This window comes from Chrysemys picta, chromosome 8 (genome assembly GCF_011386835.1).
Source record: "Chrysemys picta bellii isolate R12L10 chromosome 8, ASM1138683v2, whole genome shotgun sequence".
NCBI classification, from domain to species: Eukaryota; Metazoa; Chordata; order Testudines; family Emydidae; genus Chrysemys; species Chrysemys picta.
Genome location: NC_088798.1, coordinates 55,746,117 through 55,765,144, shown reverse-complemented (window position 1 = coordinate 55,765,144; position 19,028 = coordinate 55,746,117). Strand labels below are relative to the sequence as shown.

The 19,028-nt window shown below is 53.6% G+C and overlaps 1 protein-coding gene across 1 annotated transcript; it reads right to left on the bottom strand.

Annotated features, from left to right (window-relative positions):
- Positions 1–13,303: 13,303 nt before the first annotated feature.
- On the bottom strand, positions 13,304–18,604 carry LOC135973073 (uncharacterized). Its single transcript, XM_065554501.1, has one exon. The coding sequence runs from the start codon at positions 17,915–17,917 to the stop codon at positions 13,880–13,882; it is 4,038 nt and encodes a 1,345-aa protein (XP_065410573.1). The 5' UTR covers positions 17,918–18,604; the 3' UTR covers positions 13,304–13,879.
- Between the last annotated feature and the right edge of the window lie 424 nt (positions 18,605–19,028).

Below are 19,028 nucleotides of genomic sequence, written 5' to 3'. Positions count from 1 at the left end.
CCCCTAATCATTTTTGTTACCTCTTTTTGTACCTTTTCCACTTCTAATATATATATTTTTTTGAGGTGGGTGATCAGAACTTGAGGTGTGGGTGTACCATAGATTTATAGAGTGGCATTTATAATATTTTTTCTGTCATCTTAGGAACCATTAGGGAAGGGTACATAACATTCTGTTTGCTTTTTTTGAAAGCCATTCCCATTGGGCAGTTGTTTTCAGAGAACTATCTACAGTGATTTCACGATCTTTCTTGAGTGGTAACAGCTAATTTAGACCCCATCATGGTGTGTGTGTGTGTGTGTGTATAGTTGGGATTATGTTTTCCAATGTGCAGGACTTTGCAGTTATCAACATTTAAATTTCATCTGTCATTCACCCAGTTTTGTGAGCTCCCTTTGTAACTTTTCAGTCTGCCTTAACTTTGAACAGATGACACTTGGCATATCTAGGTCATTAGTTCAAAAAATCCATCCTAGGTCAGCAATGATAGAAAGTCATTACCATCCAGTGGCTGATTAGCACTATGTGAAATGGAGTGGGTTCAGGCTAGTTTCCAGTGGGTAAGCACTCTTATCACAGATGGCAGAGGCAGTTTCCTTTGAGAGAATGTGCCGTGGGTACTGGGCTATTCTTTCACCTTTAAAGTTTGTAGGGTCAAGACATTTTAGTCAAGCATGATGCTCAGATCCCAGGCTGAGCATCTCATCTTCATATTTGGCTGTGTTTATTCTGGAATCAATATGCCCATGATACCGTTTGAGTCACTTCAGAGCAGAACCACATTCTATCTCTGCCCTTGCAGTACTTGAGGGAATCTCTGATCTCCTAGCTTCTGGATACTTGTAAATCTCTTTATTTCCTGAGCTCTTTCCTTGCACCAGCGTGAGAAGGGGAAGCTCGGAGCTGGAGGATCAGAAGGATTCCCCATCCTAGAGGGGTGTGTATGTGCATATTTCCTGTTGCTGTGTCCCCTAGAGTCGTAGCCATGGCACCTTTTTCAGGATAAGACCGCTCTGTGCTTCCTTGTCCATCCAATTCATATGCCACTGGATAGACTGCTGCTGCCCTTCACGATGTCTGCAGCCCTTCACGATGTCTGCAGCTCTATTCTAACTGTCTGTGCACCTAGCTATTCCCCTCTCCGCTGGCCACCTCACCTCAAACAGCAAGTGGGCAAGAGGGACCCCTGCAGTCTATTTAGCATGGACAGGGATGAGAGATCTCCTTCACTGGGACCTTTCAGCTGAACTAGAGGAGAATGGAGCTTTGCAGGGATCAGCGATTTGCAGAGACTCTTATGTGTACGCTGCATAACATACCAGCCCCGGTATGAGGCTCAGGCTGTCTGCATGGCATATGGGGTTGAATAACAATAAATAAGCTCATCAAGCATGATGTGGCAGGGGGCTGTCACTTCAGACTTGATGGCAGACAGTTCAAGTGGGAACCCCACCAGTGAGTGAGGTTTCACAGGCGTAGATCTGTCTAACTGCAAGCTCCACTTCTTTGCTCTAGCTGTGAGTGAATGGGGAGGCAATGGGTGGGGGGAGGTATTTTGCTGGTTGCTGGGGCTAGGCTGCTGGATGACTGAATGGGGGGGGGGGAATGGCCTGTTTATGGTTGTATATTTAAGGATTGCCAAAGACCAGAAAAAGGTGCTCCTTTTTAATGGATGCAGATCAGCTGAATTCCAGTTACTGTCTGTGCAGGGCCAGGGGGAGTAGCTGGCAAGACTGGCCCCTGAGGGCTAAAGGTAAAGAAAGCTGAGCTATATTGGAACCAGTGCAGAAAACACAACCCAGCAAGTAGGACAGCTCCTCTCTGTGGGGCCCTCAAACCGCTGGGGACAATGCTGGCATCGCCAAGGGACTGTTCTGTCTGAGTGCTTACACTGTCGCAGATAAAAGGACGCTGCTGGGAGGTGGTGGATCCTGCCAGGATCCCCACTAGCTCTAATGAGGCACTGTGCACGCTGCCGCAGAGAATGGAGCACCGCTGGGAGGAAGCTAGTGCTGCTGCGTTCCCTGCTCTACGGGGGCTTTCAGTGCGGTCCTTTGTCTTCTGATTGTGCGTAACGTGGGGATTTTTCTATTCTCTCCTCCCCCCCCCCACGTACAAAACTGAACTTTCTTCCCCTTTCCCAAGGGAATCAGTGGGCAGCCTCCACATGCAGGGCTGGAGGGACCCCCTGGGGCGCTGGTAAGTTTCACATAGGTGAGGGGAACAAGTGTTGGTTTTCCTTGAGCTGCCATAAGGGAAAGAAGGAGATGTTCTGTGTTAAGGGGAGTGGTTGTACCTCCGGTTCCTGAATACAAGCCTATTATCATTGGTGTTTAGATACAAACTGGGGGTGTGTGGTGCGCACATGCCCAGGAAATTGGTGTCTGTTTTTCACTATTTAGATGCTACTGGAATGTAAATAATAGAAACCCACAACTAAGTCCATGGCCCCATTGTGCTAGGTGCTGTACACATACCCAGTAAGAGACAGGGCCTGCCCAAAGAGCTTGCAGTCTAACTAGACAAGCCAGCCAAAGGGTGTGAGAGAGGCAGTATTATCTCCATTTTACTACTGAGGCACTCAGGCGCAGAGCAATTTAGTGACTCGCCCAGGGTTGCACAGGGCATCTGTGGCAGAGCTAGCAATTGAACCCAGTTCTCCTGAGTCCCAGCCTAATGCCTTAACTACAAGGCCTGCTTTTCTCTCTTTGGGCCCTACTCTGTTTTGGACTGTCCCACGTGAGCCTGCAGCTGTGAGAACAATAAAGCTGATGCTGTGTACTGAAATTAGTACAAAGCCGTTAACCCTGGGGTGTCAGGCTCTGGAAGAGGGAGCTTGGCTCAGCGTTTTTGTAATAGGAGTTGCCAGCCAACCAGACAGTGCTAGTGGGCTGTAGCTCTTTGCCAGCATTTGCCAGCTCTTGGCCAAGGCTGGAGCAGGGGCAAGGAGATTAGAGCTGCTCTCTCCCTTTCTTCTGCCAAAGGGGATTTGTTCTGTCACTTCCATCCAGTCCTTCTGGTGTGCCGGAAATGCTGCATGCGCAGCTCTCCGTTCCTGCTGGCCTTTGTCGTTGAAGCTCTGTAGTAACCATTGCAGAGGCTTCTGGGGCATAACTGGTTTTGAGTGACTGAACGGGACAGGAGGCCTCGGACTGACTAAAGTGGAGACCCTCCAGTGGACAGTGCTGGAGTGTCTCTCATGTTGTACTTCATAAAGAGTCAGTTTGTCCTTCCAATGCTACAACGCACGTAGCCGGTGAAGAACGCTGCATCCTACTTTGCTGCTGCCCTTCATGCCGCTAGCCTGTGGGCCTGAGCCAAAGGCCATTGAAGAAAATGGGAGTTTTCCCACTGACCTCCGAGGGCTTTAGTTCAGGCCATTTATACTACCCTACAAGGAGCCCCTGGTTCTTGCCCCCACTCTAGATCCTCTCAAACTCCTTTTCAGGAGCTGTGCCTCTGACCCAGTGCAGTGGATGGATTGCATCCAGCACAGGCAGTGGTGTGCATACACACTAGCCAGTTCCTTACCAGACCCTTATGTTCCACGCGTGCATGTGGAAAACCCATTTATTCTGTAAATCAAAGATGAAGCACCTGCTCTCAGGGGCTTTACCAGCTGTTGATGTGTGTCCCCATGTTGAGGAGAAATAACAATTTGAACGTCTTTCCTACCTGTACTTCAATAAAGATGTGATTTTTCTTGCCCCCCCCCCCCGGCTCCCCACACACAATGCAAGCTAGCCCCAGTAATCCAGCCCTTGCTGTTGGACCTGTGCCTTGGCCTCTGCCCTCACAGCTGGAGGGCCTGAGCCAGTGCTGTCTCTCAGACCTGTGCCTTCACCTCAGACTCACAAACTGGTGGTGCTGAGCAAGAGACTTGGCACTTGTTTCAGCCCAGCAATCTAGAGTTCCTGAATTAAAGAGCTCATCCAGACTGTGCATGTCACTGCACCTGTCCGAACGGTGCTAGTGAGCAGGGGTTATGGGAAGGGGGTGGGAGCACAGGGCTCCATCCTCTACAAAAAGCAGGGGGTGGCCATTCCCCATCCTCTCACTTTCCAGAGCCAGTCACACAAGTTGTTGCAGTGTCACTTGATCACATGACTAACACCCATGACCGCATACAGCCCCCAGCGCAAGGGACGAGCCATTCCTAGTTTGATGTACTTCAACCAGTGCAGCAAGGAGAGTTGTGCATTGCGTATCGTACACCGTGGCAGGGTGGACTGAGGCATGACGGGTCAGTCCAGATCTCCTACCCTGAAAGGAAAAGAAACTGAGGATCTCCTTGGAGCCCCTACCAGCTCAGCCCTCCCTGGAGCTGGATATTTTCCCCAGCCAACCTTGTGGTTCTTTTCTCTAGTGGTGCAGATGATATCACTGGAGAACAGTTTGTTCTGTTCTAAGCTATGCTGTTTCCAATTCACACAGGCCGCTTTTAGCCTTCATCGCTCAATTTCTAGGCACACAATTCTGAATAAGAGCAGCCAAAAAGAATGCCAGTTCTTAGAAGGGGCCCCCGAAGGAGCTGAGGCTGGTGGATGCCACAGTCGATCCATGTGGGGATCAAGCAGCCAGCTGAGCTGTGCATGCTGTTGAATGGGCCCCTCTGCGTCCACCAGGGCTGGTCTAGCTGCGATTGGGAGTCGGGAATCAATGGCTCTTCTTAACGGCCTGACCTCAGGGCGTTTTTCTGCTGCACTGCAGGGTCTCCCAGGGAAGATGGGCTCAGCTGGCTCCCAGGGAGCTGTTGGGACACGTGTAAGGGCACTGCACCCGCTTTAGTGCTGCACAGTCAGTGTAAAACTTAGGGCTGGACTGTCTTGCCTTAGGAGAATGTATTTCTCCCCAGTTAGGGCCCTTTAATGAAGTAGTATGGGGGCAACTTGGGACTGAATGAACATAGGGACTAAATCTTCTCTCGCCAGTTCCTCTTTACTGCAATCATGTTATGGTCACACATACAGAATGGGACGAGACTGTCTAGGAAGGAGTACGGCAGAAAGGGATCTAGGGGTTATAGTGGACCACAAGCTAAATATGAGTCAACAGTGTGATGCTGTTGCAAAAAAAGCAAACATGATTCTGGGATGTATTAACAGGTGTGTTGTGAGCAAGACATGAGAAGTCATTCTTCCGCTCTACTCTGCGCTGGTTAGGCCTCAACTGGAGTATAGTGTCCAGTTCTGGGCACCGCATTTCAAGAAAGATGTGGAGAAATTGGAGAGGGTCCAGAGAAGAGCAACAAGAATGATTAAAGGTCTCGAGAACATGACCTATGAAGGAAGGCTGAAAGAATTGGGTTTGTTTAGTTTGGAAAAGAGAAGACTGAGAGGGGACCTGATAGCAGTTTTCAGGTATCTAAAAGGGTGTCATAAGGAGGAGGGAGAAAACTTGTTCACCTTAGCCTCTAAGGATAGAACAAGAAGCAATGGGCTTAAACTGCAGCAAGGGAGGTTTAGGTTGGACATTAGGAAAAAGTTCCTAACTGTCAGGGTGGTTAAACACTGGAATAAATTGCCTAGGGAGGTTGTGGAATCTCCATCTCTGGAGATATTTAAGAGTAGGTTAGATTAAATGTCTATCAGGGATGGTCTAGACAGTATTTGGTCCTGCCATGAGGGCAGGGGACTGGACTCAATGACCTCTCGAGGTCCCTTCCAGTCCTTGAATCTATGAAGTGCCAGCCAAGAGCGGAGCTCCATTAGGTTTGCCAACGTATTTCAAAAATAAGGAACTGTTTTCTAAGCACTGCTGCCTACCCCCTCTTCCTGATTTTATTATTTAATAATAGTAATGATAATAAGCAGTACTCGCCTGCATTCACCAGGGGTATTTCTTGCTGCTTTTTTTGCAACACTCAGCAACTCCCGATCTTGTTGTATAGAGATGAAGAAACGAGGGACGTCCCTTGAAGAAACGAGGGACGTCCCTTGAAGAAACGAGGGACGTCCCTTGAAGAAACGAGGGACTGTTGGCAACTCTATGCTCCATTGTGCTAGGTACCATACAATATGAGGTTTGGTCTACACTACAAACTTACCTGGGTATAATTGTCACTCAGGGGTGTGGTGATGTAATTATACTGACCGAACTCCCGGTGTGGACAGTGTTATGTCAACAGGAAGGTTTCTCTCATCAGCACAGCTGCTGCCTCTCGGGAAGTGAAGTACCTACACGGACAGGAGAAGCTCTCCTGTTTGGATAAGTAGCATCTTCACGAAGCAATCTGGCAGTGCTGCTGAAGCACTGTAAGTGCAGCCAACCCCCGATTAGCAGACAATCCCTGCCCTGCAGAGCTAACCGTCTAAACAGACAAGCCAGAAACGGGGTGTGGGAAGGGTGCACCACAATAGAATGGTGGCAAACATCATATTAGTGCCACCATTTTTTTTTCTTTGGAGTTTTTTACCTTCTAGTGCAACAGGTGCTATGTACGGAACCTGCTCTCCGTTTGCGACGTAAGCGGTAAGCTATAGGCTACTGTGAATAATGTTTTATTTCCTTGGAGGTAGCATTGTTTGACAACTGGCAGATTGGTTTTTAGTCCTTAATCAGGCCTCTTGGGCCCGGTTTCTGCCTTTGGTCGACACATACAACTCCCATGGGGACGAGTGGGAAATCCACTCAAGGGACATTGGGAGAAAGGCACTGCTAGATCTCTCACTGTTTAACAGCACTTGATGTTGTGTTGATCATATTGGCCCAAGGTGCACGCATGGCTCCCATTGGCTTCAGTGACGTGCTGGAGGGTGCAGTTTGGCCCATTGTGTGTAATGGCATGTCGATTTATTGGTATACTTCAGCCATGAGACAAATAAGGGACGTCTAGGGTGGATGTACATGCTGACACACCTCTATCCAAGAGAAAACTAGGCCTCTCCCACGCTCCTCTTTAGCAAGTAAGGCCTTGGCCAAAGCCTGGTGAAATCTAGGAGTCTTCAGGAATCGGGGGGATTTCTACTGATCAAAAGATTTTAAATCAGGCCCATGGCTGGGAAAACTGGACTCATGTGACCCTTTCCTCCCCACCTGCCATGCTCATGCTGTTTTCTGAGTAGTCCTGCAGCCCCAGAGAGGCGATGGCAGCGGTGTATGTGAGCTTCTCCCGCGCAGGATGGAAAAGCTGCAGGGTGTGCGGAAGATGACCCCGGAGAGAGACACGGGAAGTTGCCAGGCTGTGGGGGACGTGTTGGAAAATCCTGTGGGAGGCACACTCGGGATTCCCATTTTGAGCTAGTGAGCTGTTTGATCAGCTGGAAAAAAAAATCATCCACATATCATCAGTGTTTTCTCTATTAAGATGAAAAACGTACATAAAGCCCAATCTACAAGCATTGGCTAACTGCAACCAACAGGCAATCACCCTCCTCCCTGGTGCAGCCATACAGTGAATGGCTGCATGGCGGAAAGTGACTGCTACGAAATTTGGCTCTTTGCTACACGTTTTGGGGGCTCTCGGGCAGATGAATTCCCTTTGTGGGCTGCCAGGGTGGGCTTTTCAAAAGCACTCAGTGTTGGCTGTGACAGACCCAGACCAGTGGGGTACAGGAGTCTGGTAGAGGGCAAATATACTGGTCACCGGATGAGTAGTTTTCTATTCCCTGAGTGACCAGAGCAGGGGCTGCACTAGGGTAATCAGGAACCTGCTAGAACCAGTTAAGGCAGGCAGGCTAATTAGGACGCCTGGAGCCAATTAAGAAGAAGCTGCTAGAATCAATTAAGGCAGACTAATCAGGGCACCTGGGTTTTAAAAGGAGCTCACTTCAGTTTGTGGTGCGAGTGTGAGGAGCTGGGAGCAAGAGGCGCAAGGAGCTGAGTGAGAGGGTGTGCTGCTGGAGGACTGAGGAGCACAAGCATTATCAGACACCAGGAGGAAGGTCCTGTGGTGAGACTAAGGAAGGTGTTTGGAGGAGGCCATGGGGAAGTAGCCCAGGGAGAAGGTTTATTTTTTTTCACCACAGGAAGACAAAACCCCGCGGTCCAAATTGTATGACCTCATCCATCTCGCATGAAAGTGGTTGCAAACAGAGTCCTGGAGTCTGGAAGAGATACTAGTGGTTCTGGTCATCGACCGATACATGAGGGGACTACCACCAGACCTTCGTGCCTGGGTAAGCCAGAACGAACCCTCCACCTATGACGAGGTTGTCGCCCTGGTAGAGAGACGAAGGACAGCAAGGGAGCTGACCCGACCAGTTAAGGAAGAGGCACCCCGTGTTAAACTAGCAGCACCAAGCCCTAACGTTCGGGTGACTGGGCCACCAGGAGGGCCCAGGTGGAAAAAGAGAGAGGCTGAAGGCCCATCAGAGGCCACAAAGAGTCGGAGCATTGAGGGAGAAGAGGATCGTGATGTTAGACTGCCCAAACCAAGAGACCAAGGAACGCCTAGGGCTCCATACAGATGTTATGCCTGCGGGGAGTGGGGACACATAGCTGCACAGGGTAGAAAGACAAAAAGGGAAAGAAGGGCAGCTAAGGCCTTGGGAACCCGAATACTGACCCAAAGCCAGAGGGTCGCTCTTGCAGGTAGGCGGACCCACGCAGCTGAAAAGGAGGCTACGCAGGAGGGAGAAGCACCTGAGTCTGACCCCCACCCTAATGCTTCTGAACCAGTAGAGGCAACAGAGACTGGGCCCCTAGATCTTGGGCAGATTAGCCCTGGGAGAGGAAATTTTGGACGGGACCAGGCAGAAGACCCAAGGTACGACAACATTAGGAAGGAGGTGACTGAAATAGATGGGGTCCCCGTGGAAGGGAAAACCCAGGGACCAGGACCCTACTTCATAATGAAGAAGGATCTCTTATACCGGGTTGCACCATACAGGGGCAGAAGGTACAGCAGATCCTAGTACCTCAAAAACACCAGAACGCTGTATTAAGGCTTGCTCATAGTCATCTTTTTGGGGGGGCATTTGGGGGTAGAGAAGACCCTGGCACGAGTCCTATGACGGGTCTTCTGGCCCGGAGTACATGAAGAAGTGCGGAGGTACTGTCCCTCCTGCCCGGAGTGTCAGCTGCACAGTCCCCGTCCCCACTTGAGGGCACCTTTAGTTCCCCTTCCCATCATAAAGGTGCCCTTCGAGCGAATAGCCATGGACCTAGTGGGACCCCTGGAGAAGATGGCTCGGGGCCACCAATATATACTTGTTGTTTTGGACTATGCTACTCGCTACCCAGAAGCCGTCCCCCTGCGGAACACGGCCTCTAAAACTATAGCCAAAGAGCTGGTGGGGATCTTTGCCCGAATGGGGTTACTGAAGGAGATATTAACCGACCAAGGAACCCCATTTATGTCAAAGCTAATGAAGGACCTCTGTACGCTGCTCCATATACATGCCCTGAGAACTTCGGTCTACCATCCGCAGACTGATGGGTTGGTAGAAAGGTTTAACCGAACTCTCAAGGCTATGATAAGGAAGGTGGTAAGTCAGGACGGGAAGGATTGGGACACCCTACTACCCTACCTTATGTTTGCTATCCGGGAGGTACCTCAGGCCTCAACTGGGTTTTCCCCCTTCGAGTTATTATACGGGCGTCACCCCTGTGGCATACTAGATATTGCCAAAGAGATCTGGGAAGAGGAACCCAATGAGGGGAGAAATATAATAGAGCATGTAATGCAGATGCAAGACCGGATAGCCCTGGTTACCCCTATTGTACAGGAACATTTGGAGAAGGCACAGGAGGCCCAGCGAACCCATTACAATCGCCAGGCAAAAGTGCGACAGTTCCAACCAGGGGATCGGGTTATGGTGTTGGTACCCACGGCAGAAAGCAAGCTTCTGGCCCAATGGCAGGGGCCCTATGAGGTGGTTGAACCCATGGGGGAAGTAACCTACAAGGTGCGGCAGCCAGGATGCAGAAAACAAGAACAGATTTATCACGTTAACCTTCTGAAACCCTGGCATGCACAAGAGGCATGCACAACGGTCCAAAAAGACCTAACCCAGGAAAACAAGCCTTCCAAACAGGTGAGAGTGTCTCCCGATTTAACACCAGACCAGAAGAATGAGGTGTCTGAGATGATCTTCCGGAACCAAGATGTGTTCTCGACAAAACCGGGTCGAACAACCGAGACATATCACCACATCGTCACGAACCCTGGGGCAAGAGTAACAATGAGGCCCTATCAGGTGCCAGCAGCAAAAAGAGAGGAAATAAAAGCAGAAGTAAAAAAAATGCTGGAGTTGGGGATCATCGAAGAATCCCACAGTCAGTGGTCCAGCTCAATCGTGCTGGTGCCCAAACCTGATGGCACCACAAGATTTTGCAACGACTTCCGGCGACTAAACGAAGTATCTCAGTTCAACGAGTACCCCATACCTCGCATAGATGAGCTAGTGGATTGTCTGGGTAATGCCCAGTTCTTGACTACCCTAGACTTGACAAAGGGGTACTGGCAGATTCCCCTTGCAGAAGACGCAAAGGAAAAGACTGCATTCTCTACACCAGAGGGTCTTTTTCAATATATTGTCCTCCCTTTTGGACTACATGGGGCCCCAACTACCTTCCAGCGCCTCATGGACAAGCTATTACGCCCGCATAACAGTTATGCTGCTGCCTACTTGGACGATGTGGTCATTCATGCCCCAGACTGGGAAACCCACCTGGAGAAGGTGGAGGCAGTCCTCGATACCTTCAGGCGTGCTGGTCTTACAGCAAACCCTGCCAAGTGCGCTGTAGGGTTTACAGAGGCCAAATATCTTGGCTACATTGTGGAAAAAGGTCTGGTAAAACACCCAAGGGAAGAAGTTAGAGGCCATCCAAAATTGGCCCCGACCAAGTCGCAAGAAACAAGTCTGGGCGTTCCTATGTGTGGTGGGGTATTACTGACGATTTATCCCCCACTTTGCCACAAGGGCAAGCCCCCTGACCTAGTGAAAGCCCATGGACCTGATCTGGTGAGATGGTCTGATGCAGCAGAGGAAGCATTCACAGACCTACGGACTGCCCTCTGCACTAACCCGGTACCGATAGCCCCTGATTTCACCAAGGAGTTTATCCTGCAGACGGATGCATCGGAATTAGGGTTGGGGGCCGTTCAATCACAGATGGTCAGGGAGGAGGAACTCCCAATTCTACACCTCAGTCGGAAACTCCTTCCAAGGGAACAAAAATATGCAGTGGTGGAGAGAGAATGCCTCGTTGTAAAATGGGCCATGGAAACATTGCGCTACTACCTGCTCGATCGCAGATTTGTCCTCATGACCAACCATGCCCCTCTTCAATGGATGCAGCAGAACAAGGAGAAGAACACAAGGGTGACCAGATGGTTCTTATCCCTCCAACCTTTCCAGTTCCATGTGCAACACAGATCAGGGAGCCGTCATGGCAACGCCGATGGCTTGTCATGTGTCCACTGTCTGGTGTCCCAAGCTGCCCAACCCCTTGGCATTGAGCAGGGAGAGGGATATGTGACAGACCCAGACCAGTGGGGTACAGGAGTCTGGTAGAGGGCAAATATACTGGTCACCGAATGAGTAGTTTTCTGTTCCCTGAGTGACCAGAGCAGGGGCTGCACTAGAGTAATCAGGAACCTGCTAGAACCAGTTAAGGCAAGCAGGCTAATTAGGACAACTGCAGCCAATTAAGAAGAAGCTGCTAGAATCAATTAAGGCAGACTAATCAGGGCACCTGGGTTTTAAAAGGAGCTCACTTCAGTTTGTGGTGCGAGTGTGAGGAGCTGGGAGCAAGAGGCGCAAGGAGCTGAGAGTGAGAGGGTGTGCTGCTGGAGGACTGAGGAGCACAAGCATTATCAGACACCAGGGGGAAGGTCCTGTGGTGAGACTAAGGAAGGTGTTTGGAGGAGGCCATGGGGAAGTAGCCCAGAAAGTTGTAGCTGTCACTGTTACAGGAGGCACTCTAGACAGCTGCAGTCCACAGGGCCCTGGGCTGGAACCCGGAGTAGAGGGCGGGCCTGGGTTCCTCCCAAATCTCCCAATTGACCTGGACTGTGGGTTCTTCCAGAGAGGAAAGGCTCTGGGCTGTTCCCCAACCCACATGGTGAATCTCTGAAGCAAGAAAATCCGCCAATAAGCGCAGGACCCACCAAGATAGAGGAGGAAATTTGTCACATGGCCTAATCATGCCCTCATCAAAGTTTTCCCATTGACTTTGATGGGAGCTGAGTGCTGCTGAAATTCCCAGCCCTAATCTACTAGTAGATTATTTTTTTAACCCTGAGAGCCGACTTGGGAGGCAGCATGTCAGAGGGGGATTAACACTCCACTCCTTCCCATAGGGTACTCATGTGAGCAAGGAAAGCGAGATCCAGGTGGGAGTGCTGGAGCGAAGGTAAATCAACTCCCAAATAGGAAATTACTCCAGTGTGTATCTCTGTTCTTTTCAAGCGCTTAGCATTGTGCCTATCGTTGTGGTATCTGGGGGTTGACCTACGCTGCCATCGGGAGGTGGGTTTGCAGCTTACATAGACATACCCGAGCAAGATCAAAGCTAGAGTGAGTAATGATAGAAGTGTAGCTGCAGCAGCATAGGCAGTGGCATGGGCTAATCTCTTGAGTAAAACAGCACCCTGGGTGCATACTTGAGCAGGTAGCCCATGCCACTGCTCCCCATGCTGCTGTGGCTACACTGCTATTGTTACTCAAGCTGGCTGTAATCCAAGCCAGCATGGGGAGGCCTACCTGAGCTGCACTCACAGTGCAGTGTAGACGTACCGTGAGTGCCTTATACAGCTGGAATGTGTTAACCTGCAGTATAACATGAAATGTGGGTCCCGGGGAGGTTCTCCTTAGGTGTTAGAATCCACAGCCTTGGAGTAGAAAAATTATCATTTGTATTTCAGCAGTGCCTAGAGATTCCCAGCTCAGATCAGTGGGCAAGGTGCTTGTGACAGGTTCGGTAGCTCACCGCTGGGGCGCCTCCTCCTGGCCGCTTCGGGGAATTAGTTTCGCGCCAGTAGAGCGCCCTCTTTAGGTGGCGTTCCGCCTGTCGTCTCGCCTCTGTGGGGTGCACGGACTTGCGTTGCTCCCGACGTCGGCGTCCTCTTCCGGAGCACTGCCCTCCGACAGTGTCCCTTTGTCCAATCACACCCCCTTCCGGGGGGGGGTAAACAACAGCCCCACACCTTCAAGTCCAATCCTTACAGTCTAGGATCTGGTGTGGTTCTGAGCGGCCGCTCCCTGCGGCCTGTGGCTGTGCGTGGGGTAGCACAGCAAACAAAGGGGGAAAAAGGGGGGGGGGGGGCTCAGGCCCACCCACTACTCTGAGTCCCGGTCCAGAGGCCCTCGTGTGACAGTCCCACTGTCTTCCTTCTCCTTCCTCCTCTGACTATCCCTCTGGACCGCTTCCCCAACAGCCCTTCGCTGCGCTAGGCCTCCTCCTCCCAGGCCTGCCGCCTAGCAGGCTATGGAGTAGGGCCTTCTCCCACTCGCTCAGGCTGGCCTGCACTGCGCTGTCCGTGGTGCTGGCCTCCCAGCTCTGGAGACAGACCTTCCCCTCTGAAGGCCTGGGACAGACTGACTGCTCCTGCTCTGGGCAGCCTTTTATATGGCTACGCCGGGCTCTGATTGGCTGGCTCCAATCCGCACTCTGATTGGCTCCCAGTAAGCCCTCTCCTGATTGGTTGGGCGGCTGCGCAGGCGCCTAGACCTGCTGCAGCCTACCCTCTCTGAGTGTGGGCAATCGCCCCACCACACACCCTCCCCCTTAAGAACCTTCCCGGGGGGGGGGGGGAATATCCTAATCGGCCTAATGTTCAGGAGCTCGGAACTTAGCCTTTATCCCACAGTGGCTCGGCTTACCGGCTCACAGTCCAAAAACATAGCCCTTGTCGCGGGACCCCATGGCCTACTGGCCCCCAAAGTCACGGAAATTAGTCTTTGCTACCAGGCAACCCGGCTTATCCGCCGCCTCAGCGGGGGGATCCCACCGAAACACGCTGAGGCTTACCAGGTCCGACGTACCAGCCTGTCGATTCCCTGAAGCTGCCTCCTATCCGTTCAGCTGCCGGAGTGTCCCACGGGTCCCCTGATTCTCCACGGGTCTCGTGGTCCACTGCCTCGGCTGGTCCTTCCCACAGCGAGGCTCCCTCTCGATCTGGAGAAGTCACAGTCCCCGGCGGTTCCAGGAGGGTGGGCTGGTCCTCCACCGGGGCTTCCCGCAAGGGTTCTTCTCCCACGACCGTCTGCCTAGGCTGGGGTATGCTCCCTCTTTTCACGCTCTCCGTGCATTTGGGACACACCCCGTACGACCGTGACGGATCCTCTGCCGTCAGGGCTGACTGTCTAGGACCTCGGCAGTTGGATGGGGGCTTGGCTGCCCCCTCGCAGACCACCCCCTTCGCTACAGATACCCCTCCCTGATCCGATTCTTCGCCCTCCTCCCCTAGCCTGGAGAAGAAATCGGCATTAGTATGGGCCTTACCCGGTCGGTGGAGCACCTGGAAGTCGTAAGGCTGAAGGGCGAGGTACCACCGCATAATTCTAGCATTTGTGTCTTTCATGCTGTGGATCCATCGCAAAGGGGCGTGATCTGTGATTAATTTAAAACTATTCCCTAGCAGATAGTAACGGAGGGCGTCGATAGCCCACCGCACCGCCAGGGCCTCTTTCTCTATTGTTGAGAAGTGTCTTTCTCGGGGGAACAGCTTCCGACTCAAATACAGTACGGGGTGTTCCTCCCCGTCTACTTCCTGGGAGAGTACTGCACCTAGGCCGACTTCTGAAGCGTCTGTTTGTAGAATAAACTCCTTCGTGAAGTCGGGGTGCCGTAGTACTGGTTCTTGAGTGAGCCGTTCCTTGAGCGTGTTAAAGGCTCGCTCGCACTGCGTAGTCCACTGTACCTGTCGAGGCTGGGAGTTCTTCGTTAGGTCTGACAGGGGGGCGGCTATAGATGCAAAGTCTGGTACGAAACGACGATAGTACCCAGCTAATCCCAAGAACTGACGCACTTGTTTCTTCGTCGTGGGGGTGGGTACATCTCTGAGGGCTTGTACCTTGCTAATCAGGGGTGTTAGTTTCCCCCCTCCTACTGTGTATCCCAGGTAGGTCACTTCTTCTTGGCCTAAGTGACATTTCGCCGGGTTAGCTGTCAGGCCGGCCGCTCTGAGGGCTTGTAGCACTGCTGCCAGGTGGTGTAAATGGCTCTCCCAGTCAAGGCTATAAACCACGATATCGTCGATGTACGCCGCCGCGTATTGGTCGTGGGGCTGGAGTACCTTGTTCATCAGACGTTGGAACGTGGCTGCTGCTCCGTGCAAGCCGAACGGCATGGTTACGAACTGGAAGAGGCCGAAGGGCGTAGGGAAGGCCGTCTTCGCTCGGGAGTTTGGCGTCAGTGGGATCTGCCAATATCCTTTAGTTAAATCTAAAGTTGACAGGTACTTGGCTCCTCCGAGGCGCTCTAACAGTTCATCCACTCTCGGCATTGGATAGGCATCAAAACGAGAGATAGCGTTGACCTTTCTGAAGTCGATGCAAAACCGGGTCGCCCCATCTGGCTTCGGTACTAAGACGATAGGGCTTCGCCACTCGCTCGTCGATTCTTCTACCACTCCCATCTCCAACATCGTCTCCACCTCCCGCCGGACGGTGTCCCACATTTTCTTGGGTAACGGTCGATGGTTGTCCGTCACTCTCTTCCCGGGGTCTGTGGCAATATGATGACTCATTAGGGTCGTCCGGCCCGGGCGGGCCGATAAGACATCTGAAAACTTCTCCAGCATCTGTTGCAGTTGCCCTCTCTGTCTGGGGTCGAGGCCTGACCCCACCACAGCCGGTCCGGGGTCGGGAAGATCTCCTGCTAGGGGTCCAAGTTCCGACTCTGGGGTGGACGGGCCGATGAACATGGCTTCCCGGGCCTTCCAGGCCTTTAGGAGATTAATATGGTAAATACGGGTCTCTTTGCGTCGACCAGGCAGTCTGACCTCGTAATCGACTGGTCCCACTCGTCGGATCACTTCGTAGGGACCCTGCCATTTGGCCAGGAGCTTCGACTCGGACGAGGGCAGCAGCAGCAACACCCTATCGCCTGGGGCGAACTTCCTCCCTCTGGCCCTTCGATTATAGAGGCGCTCCTGACCTGCCTGGGCCCGTTCCAGGTTTTCACGGGCGAAGGCCCCTAACGTTTGGAGTCGCTCCCGGAGCTGTAGTACGTAGTGTGTGGTCCCAAGGACCCGTGTTTCCTGTGCTTCCCACTCCTCTTTCAGGAGGTCCAGTATTCCTCTGGGCTGCCTGCCGTATAGGAGCTCGAAGGGCGAGAACCCCGTCGAGGCCTGTGGTACCTCTCTTATTGCGAACAACAGGGCCGGCAACAAGGTGTCCCAATGTGAGGGGTCCTCCTCCACAAACTTCCGCAACATGGCTTTTAGTGTACCGTTGAACCGCTCTACCAAGCCATCGGTCTGCGGGTGGTACACCGATGTCCGGAGGGTCCGGATATGGAGGAGGCGACATAGCTCAGCTATTAACTTGGAGGACACATTGGTGCCCTGGTCTGTCAATATTTCACCGGGTATCCCCACCCGGGCGAAAATCTTTACCAGTTCACCCGCAATGGTCGGTGCCGTCGCTGTCTTTAGGGGAACGGCTTCGGGATAGCGTGTGGCGTAGTCCACGACTACTAGTATAAAGCGGTTCCCTGTCTTGCTTCGCTCAAGGGGGCCGACGAGGTCCATCCCGATCCGTTCAAAGGGTACCCCCACGACTGGCATGGGTACCAGGGGTGCAGGAGCTACCCCTTTCGGTCCGGCTCGCTGGCATTCTGGGCACGAGGCGCAAAAGTCTGCCACTTCCCGGTGGATGCCTGGCCAGAAAAACCGGCGGGCCACCCTCTGTAGGGTCTTCTCGCGTCCGAGGTGTCCAGCCCAAGGGTTCGCGTGGGCTAAGTGGAGGAGACCGGCTCGCAGTCTCCGGGGGACCAACAGCTGACGGAACGTCTCCCGGGTCTGGGGTTCCTGCGCTATTCGGTACAGGCGATCCTGCCATACCTCAAAGCGGGGGCCCTGCGGAATCCGTTGCGTCCCGTCCCCCTCAATGACCGGGTTGGTGGCTTGCTCCCAGGCTCGGCTTAAGGTTGGGTCTTCCCGTTGCTCACGTAAGAAGTCCCCGTCGCGCTCTAACTCTACCCGGGCGTCCTCCACCGAACGGGGTCTGTCTCCCGGACAACTCGCAGGGGTCTCCGCCGTCGAGGAGGTCCCCTCGCCGGGGTCATCGCTTAGCCTGCTCCCAAGCAGCCCCGTTCCCGGTGCTATAGTCCTATCCGGTCGGGGCTTGGGTGGCTGATATCTTAGGAGGACCTCTCCGAAGCCGGGCCAATCTCGCCCCAACACCACCGGGTAGGCCAGCCTAGGGGCCACTCCTACTCGGAGACCCTCCTCTCGGCCGCCTACTCCCATCTTGACCCAGGCTGTGGGATACTGGCAGATGTCCCCATGCACACACTGTAGGTAGATCGGGGGTCCCGAAAGATTGAGATTTGGGACGAGCCCCTCTCGTATGAGGGTCTGACTACACCCCGAATCTACGAGGGCATTGGTGGGGTTCCCTTCCACCCGGACCGGGACTATCAACTTTCCTGCCCCTCTCTTCCGGGCCCGTTGTCCGGCCATCCAGGCCTGCCCGTAGCTGCAGTCCATAAAAGGGCAATCTCGACGGAAATGTCCTTCTTGACCGCAGTCCCAGCACCTCTCTCGGGTCTCGGCCGTGCTTGTGCCTCCTCCGGGGGGGCCTGTTCGCTCAGGGGGCTGTCGCTCCCTCCGAGTCGTCCCCAGTAGTAACTTGGGTCGGGGTTCAGGGTTGGGAGGCCTCGGACGCCCATGGCTGTGGCCTGCCAGTGGTTCGGAGGCTCCCGCCCCACGAGAGTTTACCTTCTCTGCACCGCCCTTGCGACCAAGGCTTCCAGCCGTTCGGGGTGGCGCCTCCGCCCCCTCTGCCGACAAGTAATCCTCCATTAAGGCCACTGCTGCGGGGAGGGTGGCCGGTCGATGCCGTCACACCCAGGCCCTCCCTCCCGGGGGTAGGATCTGGGTGAACTGCTCTAAGGCTACCAGCTCCGCCACCTGGGGTCCCGTCAGGCCCTCTGGGTCCAACCATCTCCAGCAGTGGTCCCGGATGCGTTGGGCCACGGCGCGGGGTCGGGCTCCCGGAGGATATTGTTCTTTACGGAGACGCTGTCGGTAGGTCTCTGGGCTAATGCCGGTATGGTCTAGGATGGCCGCCTTGACTCGGGCATACTCGAGTGCTTCCCGGGGGTCGAGGCTCCGATATGCGGCCTGAGCCTGCCCCGTCAAATAAGGGGCTAGTAACGTGGCCCAATGTTCTGAGGGCCACCGGGCAGCAGTCGCCACCCGCTCGAATGTGACCAGATAGGCCTCTGGGTCATCCTCGGGCCCCATCTTGGTGAGGCGTATTGGTAGGGCCTCTGGGGTATCCCCCAGTCCGGTTCCCATGGGGGCGGCAGGGGTGCCTCCTGCCGGCCGTAACAGTGCGGCCATCTGTTGCACCAAATGTTCCTGCTGCACCCGCTGCTGGGTGGCCAACTCTCGGAGGAGCTGCTGCTGATTCTCTTGGTGCTGAGTCATCAGCAGCTGCTGCTGAGTGGTCATCTGTTGCAGCATTTGCATCTGCTGCTGGTGCTGCTGGGCCGACTGTTCTTGTTGCTTCTCTAGCAGCCATTTTAATAGCTTCTCAGCCTCCATGTTGGGGTTCAGCGGGTTACTCCCGGTTCAATCCCCTCACTCTGGACCCCTTTGGTGGGTCCGGGTCCGCACCCACAATCCGGGTCGACCGTCTGTCAGCGCACGGCACTGCTCTGGGCAATAGTCCGCAGTCTTGTCGCTGGCCCCTCGTATCAGGGGCGGACCGCTATGCCCGCATTCTCCACCACGTGTGACAGGTTCGGTAGCTCACCGCTGGGGCGCCTCCTCCTGGCCGCTTCGGGGAATTAGTTTCGCGCCAGTAGAGCGCCCTCTTTAGGTGGCGTTCCGCCTGTCGTCTCGCCTCTGTGGGGTGCACGGACTTGCGTTGCTCCCGACGTCGGCGTCCTCTTCCGGAGCACTGCCC

Excerpts from the sequence above, each read along its gene's own strand:
- LOC135973073 (XM_065554501.1), bottom strand. The coding sequence starts at position 17,917 with ATGGAGGATTACTTGTCGGCAGAGGGGGCGGAGGCGCCACCCCGAACG.